Below are 11,556 nucleotides of genomic sequence, written 5' to 3'. Positions count from 1 at the left end.
TGTAAAATATTTTCCTAGATGAGAAAAGAAAAGGAAGATGATGAACATAGTCATTGCCCTTTTTTTGATATTTTTCCAAAAATAATTATCCTATTTTAGTTTTTTTATATATAAATATTACATTTTATTGATATTTAAGACAAAAATTGCCTTTATTTGCTATAAACCCAAGAAATTTTTAAAAAATAGCAAAAAAAAAGAAAAAAAATACTTATTTGGCATCAATCCACAATCAGATTCATCCCCTGTGCGGTGGATGTCTCTTGAAGAGGATGTCTCTTGACTCTCTATAGTCACTGGTCTCTAATACTTAAAATGTACTCATTACCCAACACACGTTATGGGAGTGGGGCCCACATCAGTCAACTGATAATTGATTCTGATTCCATCCATCGCACTATCACCTGTTCATGGGCTGGGTAGCCCGATGGCCCAGCCCAACCCGGCTTGGCCCGATCGGTACCTTGGTCGGGCTTGGTCATGTAATTAGGCTCGTGGGCCTGATCTTGGGCTTAACACAATAAGCCCGACTGTGTTATGGGCCGGGCTCGGGATTTATTAAAAAAGCCCAATTCGAGCTCGATTCAGCCTAATTCAGCATTATATATTTTATAAAATATATAATATGCATTTTATATATATGTATATATATATAATATTTATTGAAATATATATATATATATATATTTATAATTTAATATATATATTATTTTATTTTTTTCTTTATAATTTCTCTCTCACTCTCTCTCTATTCATATGCTTGAGCAGTAGTAACAATATGGAATAAATTTCGGATTCGGGCCTATGTATGGGCTTTCGGCTTTTTATGAAGCCCGGACTCGGACTCGAACCTTACAAAATACAGAATGAAAACCCGGCCCGGCCAATGAAGCTGACATAGTAACTCCATTTTTGTGTTTTTTTTGTTCAAAACAAAAGAAAAAGAAATTCCACATCGTCTCTTTCTCGATTCATCTCTCTTGAATTCAATGCCGTCGTTGTTAAACAAGTCCAGTAAATCCCCAAAACGCGCGAGCGTCCTCCCAACCACCCCACATAGACGTCCATAATGGAAACCCAGTTCACCGATGGGGCCGCCGCGAAACCTTTCTCCGGCCGATATTCTGCTGTAGTCGACATCGATCAGATGCCGGAAACTCCCCAGCGCGGGTCCCATCACCGCCGGGCCCAGTCGGAGACTTTCTTCCGGTTCCCCGACGACATCCTGTTCGACCCAGATGTCGATTTCAATCTTGCCGCCATGGATTTGCCTTCGATGTCCGAAGACAACGATTCTCGTGGCAACGGTGGAGTTCCGGTGCCTGTTGATTCTGGTAAATCAGAGGAATCCACCGGTGACAAGGGGAAGGGAAGATTGGGGGGAGCTAGTCATCTCAGGAGCTTGTCCATGGACGCCGACTTTTTTGAGGGTTTAGGGTTTCAACAGTCGACGGTTGGGATTGGCAAGGAAGGGGAGAAATTTGGCGGGAAAGGGGTTCCAGAGAAGAGGATGCACAGGCACAGTTATTCAATGGATGGGTCGTCGTCTTCATTTGAGGTGGAGTCACTGGAAAGTACGAAGAAGGCGATGGGACCAGATAAGCTGGCCGAGTTGTCTTTGATTGATCCAAAAAGAGCTAAAAGGTTTGATATTTTATTTTTTAACGTTGATCTTGCTTTAGTTTTGTTTAAGTTTAGGCAGTTTCCTTCTTTTCTGCCTCAGAATTGGGTTCTGATTTCTTTGTCTGATTGTATAGTTATAGCGATTTTCCAGGTAGTTCGTCTTGTCCTTTTTTAGGTTTAGCTTACTTAATCTGAGTATTTGGATTTGGACTGCGAAGGAATTCTGTGGAAGTTTTGCAATTGGCCTTTATGTGCTCTTAATTTAGTTGGGTTAGTGATTGAGTTCTAGCATACAAGGCAGAATTGTGGGTCTTCTGCTTTTGTTCTTACGCTATTGATGCAACCCTAATGAGAATTCTAATTTAATTTGTTTTGTTTTCTTCCTGTTGAACCCCGTTATAGGATTCTTGCAAACAGGCAATCTGCAGCACGGTCAAAAGAAAGGAAGATACGTTACACCAACGAGCTAGAGAGGAAGGTGCAAACACTTCAAACAGAAGCTACCACCCTTTCAGCGCAAGTTACAATGCTACAGGTATGAAGTATTCAGATGACTTGTGTTATTATCTTCTATAGCTGGTACCTGGAGAATAATTCAAGCTTGGTCCTGAAAGGCATACCAGAATTATTGTTTCAAGTTGAATTGGAGGGTTATTTCTCATAATGTTAACAATGTTGTCCTTTATATCAAGATTGCAAGTCCTCATTTCAAACAGAAAGGATAAAAAACAGAATCAATAGATTCAGTTTTCTCTTAATTGTGGACATGGATCCACCTGGCCTGGAGCGGGGCTGCGGGGGACAGTTTTTTTAGACTGTCCTTCCACTTTATAGTTCTCAGAGCTTGATTTACACTTTATAGTTCAAATTGGATCTGTGTATTGATCCTCTACTTGTTTGATTTTGAGTGCAAGGCCTTTTATGCTCATTTCTTTTCTTTATCCACCAAATTCATGTAATTTCTGTTCAGAAGGGAGCATGCCATACGTTATAGTATACAAGTCTAACAGAAATGGTGTAACATGGTCTTCTATAAGATCAGTTGTCTGGATTGGGTATGGTCAATTCACATGGTCCTCTCTTCAGAAATTTCCCATTGATACAATTGAAATACCTTTAGTCCTGGTTATTCATTTCAGTTACGTTGTCAGATTTTCTTCTCAAGGTTCGCCCTAGTGTCCATTAGTCAGATTTCATTTAACTTGACAGATTCTTATGTTGAAGGGTATCTTAATTTATGTTAGATGTTGATATTATTTTGGAGTGGGTGACAAAAACAATTGGGGGGTTTAAAGGGAATTTTGTGAACAAGTTTCTTGGCTACACCTCAATCACTAGCCGAGGGAATATCGATTATTAACTATTAGCTCTCATATAGAGGAAAAAGGTCATTACATGCATAAACTTTGTTCAAGACATTGTTCTAGAGAGTGGTTGCTGGACATAATATTTTAGAACAAATTGTGATTGCTAACTAGATGTTTAAAGCAATTTTTAACAGTGAAAAACTGAGAATGCAAATGCAACTGAACTGCAAGGCTTTCCTAGAGCCTAAGTTGCAGTCTGAGATGTGAACCTCAATAAGGTGAGGCTACACTTCTGAAAAGAGAAAAAGAAAAACTTAATATACAATAATATATAAACCTAAGTTCTGAAAAAAAAATTCATAAAGACTACATACAAAGCTACAAATTAGGAGCTTTTTGTTCTTTACCCTAAGGTATATTATTAGAATTTCTCCATCTATCTTGTCAGTTTGTAGTATAACATTGCTGGAATGACATGATCTTTGAAGTCTTCCATATTTTACCCCAATCCTTTAGCAATGACAAACAAGTATAAGATACAGTTTCCCGGCAGAACTGCACTGTTTTAAAGGCTGCTTGCTATGAGTAACGGTTTTCTACTATGATACCAAGTCTTACCGAGAGTATTGATATGATACGTGCCATATCAGGCATACCATATCGTATCTTTAAGGTACCAAAATGCTTCATACACAACCTTGGGTCTTACTGAATATATCGCATTCAAACTCTCTTTCTTGTCTGTTCATTTTATAGTTTACCCACTTTCTTATAGAGGTGTTTTCTCCTGAGCTTAATTACATGATGTTTTAATTCCGAAAAAAATTGACATGATACTTTATTTTAATTAAGACATTTTAATACTTTATTCTCCTGGAAATACCACAACTGTTGAGGGTGAATGTTGCTTTATAATTCAACTTTGAGGTTGTGGAAATTCTCTCAGCTTTCCAAAGGGAGATGGAACCAAGTCATAATTTTCCTTCCTATATGCAGAGAGACACCAATGGTTTGACTACTGAGAACAAGGAACTCAAATTGCGGTTGCAGTCCATGGAGCAGCAAGCACAACTTCGTGATGGTATGTATGATATAGTAAGGCATTTTTATTATGCATTATTTGCTGGAAATTTCATTTGCATGGATGACTTTACCGGTTTTTATTTTCTCTGCTACTACGTGGTGTTTGGTACTGTGGTGTTAGTCTTGGTGTTTGTACTTGAGTTTTTACATTGGATTTCAGGAGAGTGAGATGCTTTGGCATATAATACAGAGTTTATCTTCATTCATTTCCCAAGTACTTCACTTGTGAACACATAAGCTGTTCTCACATCAGCTTGAAAAAAAAAATCCCAACTTCAATACCATTCTAGGTACGTGTTCATCAGTAAGGTGCTCAGGACACTTGTGTCCTTAACGGAATGAGTGAAATTTTCTCATAATACAATTCCTAATAACTTATTGCAGTACTAGATACCACATAAAACACCCGAAGTGGAAATTCTACTCTGTTGAGGGACACATCCTCCCTGCACATAACTCTATGCAAAGAGTAGTACAGACATTTGTACTTGATTCTGCCCAATCCAAAAGGATGGTTTGGAAGGTAAAAGTAAAAACGCCTACATGGTGCCTAGCTGGAATTTAAACAGGAATGCAACACAAAGCAACACCACAGTTCCAAACACCCCCTATTTTGTGAGTTATTTACAAACAAGCGAAAGGTTGAATACGGACATCTTTGTTACTTCAACAGCTTTAAATGAAGCCTTGAGGGGAGAAGTACAGAGGCTTAGGATAGCTACTGGCCAAGTCCCGGCTGTCAATGGCCACTCTTTCAGCAGGGGACTACCTCCACCTTATTTCTCTCGGTCCCAGCCTTTGAGTCATTTTGGCAGCCATCAGACGACTCAGCAACAGCAACCACAGCCACAACAACAGCAACAGCAGCAGAAGCAGCAGCTCCACACATCTCAGCCACTTGCCAATGGCCACACCCTGGGGGGACAGCCACAAGGTCCTCAACATGTTTCCATGGACTTCCATCAAGGGGTTTGATATCCATCCAGGTGCTTAAAATTTGTTGGCAGAGTCTCGCTTTCATGATGAATTGGAATTTGATAACTCGAAGGTAAATTGTTCCAATCATGTCTTGTATATACATGTATTATGCATATTGCTGCTGGTAAGGTTGTAAAGAGTACTGCTTATTCAACAAAAAAGAAAAAGAAGAATACTCAGATCAATTTCTCGTATTAGTCATATGTGTATGCATCTGTAGGATAGGAACCATGTTGTAGAGCAATTAGGTTCTGATGAACTATCTAATCAATGGATGATTGTAGTTTGACCTCGAACAGAGCAATTCATGACATAATGTAGAACATGATTATAAATAAAGTATTAGTATTTTCTGTTCCTTGAGAGTTAAAGGTTCTATTCTTCACAATTGTAATGGAGTTCACCCTAGGATCCTGTCTTGTACGGTTGCTAGGCCACAATTTCTTTTTGATGCTTTTTGCTCCTACATTCAGCTAGATTAAAGATATGCTGGCAAGTTTGGCAACTAGCTGGCTCAAGACATACACATATACACAATGCAGAAGTTATAGAAAGACTAACAAACGAGCAATAAGCCAATAACAGAAGTACAGAACCCCCTAAGAGACCAACTGAATCTTGAATACTGACTACTGAGTGTCTTACATTGAGCTGAGAAATCAACCTTTTAGTAAAGTTAGTTTTGGTAGTTTCTTCCATGAGGCTCGGTCAATGCCACTCAATCAGTGCTGAAGCCCTCCCAAACCAGCCCTGATTTTGTTTTCTCTGTTCTGGTTAAGATAATCTATGAAACCGCTCGGGAAGCAATAATACAGGTTTTCAATAAGGGCTGCTCTGGACTTAGAAGTTGGTGGTCCGAATTTGCATAACATAGCCTAGCATTTCCTGCTCAGACCAGAAATTGCGAACCTAATCGTTGGAATCAGTTTAAGAAAGGCCGGTCTCTCAGTTGGGATGTGGTTTCTAACGTTCTAATTTTCTATACGCCATGTGTCACATTATGTAGCAAGTCCTGTCCCCACCATGTGTCTCATAGATTCTCTGGCATGGACGACTTTTCTGTATGTCCAGCTTCCCTAACCCGTACCATGTGATACTTGTCGGTTTCTTTTATTTATTTTTTATTTTTTAAACAAAACCTTGACATTCTAACAACTGCAAATAGATGATTCCATCCAGCCAAAAATCGTCTGGATGTCCAGGAACAAGACTTCAGTTGCAGCTGAGTAAAATATTCATGAGACAGGAATGGGGAAAATAGAAGTATAAGAATAAACAAAGGCGAGAACAGATCTAATCTTCTTAGCTACTTACTATTAAATCCAAAATGCTTGGCTACAGAAATGTAACACTAGAATGCAAATAACATTTGCAGTACTAACGAATCACTCGTGCATGACACAAGCACAATTTTCCTTCCCTACGTCTGCTGCAATACAAGGGAACTGAGTTTCATCTGCCCACTGCCAATAACTATCAGAAAGGATTTGTTGAAAAAACAAAAGTCAGTTAATTACAAGTTTGACAGAGGAGAGACCTGGAAAAATGTCTTACCAGTGCAAAGTATGTCTAAAGTTATTTCAATTTGTGATATCGGGCTTGCGGGAGTTGACTCAAAACAACCTCCACTTACTAGATGAAAATTTGGTGCTGGAACTGTGAGGGCATGAGATCCTCCCCGACAGTTGAGCAGCGAAAGAATCCTCAAGGATGGAGAGGCCAAGTATCGTTTTCGTTAGTGAAACCAAATGTTCTCTTTTAAATTGCAGGAAAAAAAATTAGGAATCTAGATCAATGGAATTGTTGGGGGTAGATTCTGTTTCTTTGTCAGGTGGTTTGGCTTTGTTTTGGGACAAAGAAATTGATCTGAAGGTATAAACTGTAGACAAGAATCTTGGTCATACAAAAATAACTGAGGGAGATGGTTGTGAGCGTCAGAAAATGGTTCACTAAGGCTGAAATGGAGTCATCAACCATCAATTATGGAAATAAAGGTGATGGAATCTCTAGGAATTGCATTAAAACTAGTTTTGGTTCATAATAACTCCACGATCCAAGGCAATGGTCCAACCAGTCTGGATAAAACTCGAATGGGAGAGGGAAGGGGTTAGACACCCCTCTCCCAGGTCCAATAAGTGGGAACCACATAGGATTCCGGATATGCGCAAATTAAAGCAAACAATTCATTGACTAACTAAGAACAATTAATAATCACTAAAGCTAAGCAAAAATCATTAATAAACCATTACAAGAAAATTCCCTTAATTAAATTAAATTAAACTATTTTATTTTATTTCTTCTTCTTCTTCTTCTTCTATTTAATTTTTTATCATTTGTTTATGTTATTTTCTTATGGAAACCCATTTTTATTTTTTAATTTTCTATTTTTTGGAATCTTTTATTTTTTATTTTTATATTTTTTATATTATTTTTTTACTTCATTCATTTCAATCATTTACCATTCTCCTTTCAGTAGCTTATTTCCCCCTTGTTACCTAAATGAGTAGCCTAAACATCCTACTTCATCCCTTTACCCGATTTATGTATTTTATCTTTTTTTTTCTATATTTTGATGATCGAGTTAGTTTGTCCTTTCTAACCAATCAACCCTTTTAATTTGTATCTTCAAAAATAGAGGGATCATTTTGATTCCTTTACATCTCGTCCCCATTTATAGTTCATTACCGCCAGGGGCAGAGCCAGGAAATTGTTATAAGAGGGGTTAAAACATAAATGAAGTATGGATGGGCCCATGCCGGGGGATGGGAGGGGGGGGCAATCATTGAGATGGAGAGGGAGAAAATTTACATGGAAAGCTATTTTTCAGTGGGGAGTTTCTGAACCATAAGGGGGGCCATGGCTCCCCTAGCTCCGCCCTTGGTTACCGCTTAAATATTTAGATAGATTCAGCATTTTTCACTCCAATTTCATGAAACTGAATCAGGTGATCGTTCAAATCAAATCACACAACCAATTAAATCAGGTCATTCATGGCATCATAATCCTTGCAGCTCCAAGTTCAAGTAGTGAACATTTCTTGGGCACTTCTGGACTTCTTTTTGGAAACCTCTGTATCCTTTACGGTTCAATGAGTACTAGAGGAAGATTGGGGCATGATCATTACAGCTACCCATAATGGTGGCATCTAAGTCTACAACTTGGGTTGGGTTGGTCCAAACCTAATCCTAACCCAACCCGAAAAAGTTGGGTTGGGTTGGGTTAGGTTGATGTTCGGGTTAGGGTTAGGGTTAGGGTTGGCCCCTTAACCAACCCAATCCAGCCCAAACCCCACTCTATAGTACATGTCATATATAAATATATGTTATATGTACTATATTACATTGATTTGTTTAGATGCATGATATTTGTATAGCCCCCACCACATAGTATCATGTATTTCTTTTAAGATAATCACTTCACTTAATCTTAATTAGAAAGACTAAAATCTTAATAACATTATTTTATGTTTTTTAAAAATTTTTATTTTATGTTTTATCGTAAGTTGTAACTCATAATAAACTATAGTCATTTCTAACACTTGTTTTTTCTGAATTTTGTACCAAAAGAACAAAAAAAAAAAAAAAAGAAAGTCAACAAACAAGTACTAATGAAACGTAGGATATATATAAAGTGAAAGTTGAGTTAAGATCTAAAATCGAGAAATTCTATGAGGTTTCAAGGGATGGGAAGAAGGTTGGATTAGAACCAACCCAAACCCAATCCAACCCGAAATTGACTTTGGGTTGGGTTAGAGTTGAAGGAATTTAGTTAGGGTCAGGGTTAGGGTTGGTCAAGTTAGGATTGAGATTTAGAACTTAGGATTGAGCTAGGATTGGCCTCAACCCGACCTAACCTGGCCCGACTTACAGCCCTAGTGGCATCTCAGGATGCAAGGTACTCAACGTTCCTTGAGAGGGCATTTATGTGCTCCAGTCTGGTTATTTGAACACCACAAGATATTGGGCATCCCACAAACTTGTGCCCAAAAACACTAACACTCCCAAGTGGGTATCAATGTGTATGGATATGATTAATACCCATTTTATTATTTTATAAGTATTAGAAGGATGCTTATAAACCCCCTAAACTATTAAAATCCTCAATAATATTTTATTGTATTATTGTATCACTGTGTTCTGAGGTCCACCAATACTGATACAATATGTCAGTTAAAATCACACCATGGAAGAAACCCTCAGGCATGATTTTGAGCAAGCAAAATTAGCACTGGTGGATCAAGAAACCCATAGAAGTGGCTCATGATTCATGTATTCCATTGCCATTTATGTAAGTAGGAAACTCTCAGCTTGACACAATTATCCCTGACCAATCCAACCCACATGAATCAAGATTTAAGAATTGTGTAATGGATGGCCATACTCATGGAATGGACCTCGGCCGTCTGGATTGAAATTTAACTTAGGCTTAGTTTGGGAAGAGTGTAAATACAAAACTTTAGATAAGGCATTTCTAAACCTTGTATTTGCATTGAAGATATTTGTATTTGTACTCATTCAAAGCTGAGCATTATGCTCAGTTTGGAAGGAGTATAAAGACAAAATGTAGAGTGTAAAACATTACATTTTGTATTGCATTTGTATTCATACTTCTTTCAAACTGAGCCTTAGACTGTGTTTGGTTGCAATACAAATGAATTTTAATTGATGCAAAATCATGGTAGTACAAATGATTTGAATGTAAATTATGACCTATTTTTGCTTCAAATGTTAGCTTATTTTGTTTGATTGCAATACAAATGAAGTAAATTAAGACGTGAAACAAAATAAAGTAAAATCCATAAACAAAATTAAACCAGAATTTGCATTTTTTACATCTACACTCCCATGCATTTGTACTAGTGCAAATAAATTTGCACTACAACCAAACATAGCTTTAGGAACAAACAGAAGTGATGAGAGCTCTTTATGAAAAATGTAGAGCAAGTCTTCCGAGATAAACCAAGATATCCAATGGCTTTTGAATATGGCTGCAAATTGGGCTGGGTTAGGTTGGGTTGAGGCCGACCCTAACCCTGACTAAATTCTTTTAACTCTTATCCAACCCAACCGTCTTTCCATCCCTTAAAATCTAGTACAAACTTCTTAATCTCAGATCTTAACTCAACTTCCACTATATATATTAATTCTATGTTTTATAAGTATTTGTTTGTTGATGTTTTTATGGTTCTTTAAATACAAAATTTAGGAAAAAAGTGTTTGAAATGACTATAGTTTATTATGAGTTATGAATTATAATACATCTTTTATGGGCAACAACCTATGGGTGGCAAACAACAGAGAGGAGATAAAGAATAAAATATTCAAAAAACATAAAATATATTATTAAGATTTTAGTATTTCCAATTAGAATTAAGTGAAGTGATTATCTTAAAAGAAATAAATGATAATATGTGGTGGGGGTTATACAACTATCATGCATCTAAACAAATCAATGTACGATATATCATATATATAACATATATTTATATATGACATGTATTATAGTGTTGCGTTTGTATTGGGTTGGATTGTCGGGGTCAATCCTAATCCAATTAGAAGCAAAGTCAGATTCATAAATTTCAAACATAATCCTAACCCAGGCATTATATTTCTTATCCGTCAAGCATCCTCCTTTAGAACTTTTCCATTTTCTTGAGATGATAAATCTTTCTTTTTGCCAGCTGGAATTCTACTCATCTTCCAAACCAAGATATCCAATGGATTTTTAGCCCCTGTTTGGCATCACTCCCCGGGAGTGATTACGTGGATCAGGATGAAAATCACGTTTGGCATAAACTAGTTGTTCGGTTCTCATTCGAACAGGATGAGAAAACCCCTTCCAATACATGATTCCGCGGTGTGGAAATGTGATTCTAGCGACACTGAATCTCCTGCCCCACGGGTACTCTGCCCATGCCTACCCACATATACTATCTTTCATGAATTGGGAACATCTGCCCCTGCATAATACTATCTAAACGATGAATTATTCCCTGTGTGGTTGCGATAAACGTGAACATAATTTTCATGGGCAGAATATCCGGACTCGATTCTGGCACAAGTCCAATTCTTTCCATGTCCTTTAAAAGTTAACGAACACAGGTGCGGGTATCACACGTGAAAGCCATTGTAGTTCGGTAATTTCCCCCAGCGTTCTAACACCATAGACAGAGTATCTTCAACGGCTCTGCTATGCCAAAGACGTGGTCCTTGGACCTTGAAGAAATGCACTTGGGATTTTCTATTCACTTTTTTTATTCATTTTCTATCCGCCGTGAATTGGAACCACATATCTCAGTGAGTAGGAAATTTGGACTCGACGGTGAAGAAGCTGAGGTTGTGAAAGCACTGGCAATTCCCACTGTTTCTGAGGCATGCTGGATAATGGCGTCTCGGCGTATTAACGGTGCTCTGATTACTGATTCGGATGCTTTACTCTCCCGAATTATTATGAACAAGTCGGACAATCAGACAGTCTAAACTGCCCAAATCGGACAATTTTTTACCTGATCAATAGTTTTGACCAATTTTTGAATTTTACTAAAACCTGACCTAAAATCATAATT

At 37.7% G+C, this 11,556-nt stretch overlaps 1 protein-coding gene across 1 annotated transcript; it reads left to right on the top strand.

The window, feature by feature from the left end:
• The first annotated feature begins 885 nt into the window (after window positions 1-885).
• Window positions 886-5,362, top strand: LOC148851621 (transcription factor VIP1-like). The gene is made up of 4 exons (XM_088942547.1): window positions 886-1,644; window positions 2,026-2,158; window positions 3,927-4,011; window positions 4,687-5,362. The coding sequence occupies exons 1-4, from the start codon at window positions 1,070-1,072 to the stop codon at window positions 4,986-4,988; spliced, it is 1,095 nt and encodes a 364-aa protein (XP_088798673.1). The 5' UTR covers window positions 886-1,069; the 3' UTR covers window positions 4,989-5,362.
• The last annotated feature ends 6,194 nt before the right edge of the window (window positions 5,363-11,556 follow it).

The sequence above is a fragment of the Nelumbo lutea genome, chromosome 5 (assembly GCF_056320005.1).
Source record: "Nelumbo lutea isolate HS-2025 chromosome 5, American lotus-T2T, whole genome shotgun sequence".
Classification (NCBI taxonomy): Eukaryota; Viridiplantae; Streptophyta; class Magnoliopsida; order Proteales; family Nelumbonaceae; genus Nelumbo; species Nelumbo lutea.
Note: the sequence above shows the minus strand (reverse complement) of the source record. Positions and strands in the feature narration are given on the sequence as shown.

Coding starts and splice junctions, on each gene's coding strand:
- LOC148851621 (XM_088942547.1), top strand. CDS start 1,070: ATGGAAACCCAGTTCACCGATGGGGCCGCCGCGAAACCTTTCTCCGGC. Junction 2,159..3,926: donor CGCAAGTTACAATGCTACAG/GTATGAAGTATT, acceptor TCCTATATGCAG/AGAGACACCAATGGTTTGAC. Junction 4,012..4,686: donor GCAAGCACAACTTCGTGATG/GTATGTATGATA, acceptor TTACTTCAACAG/CTTTAAATGAAGCCTTGAGG.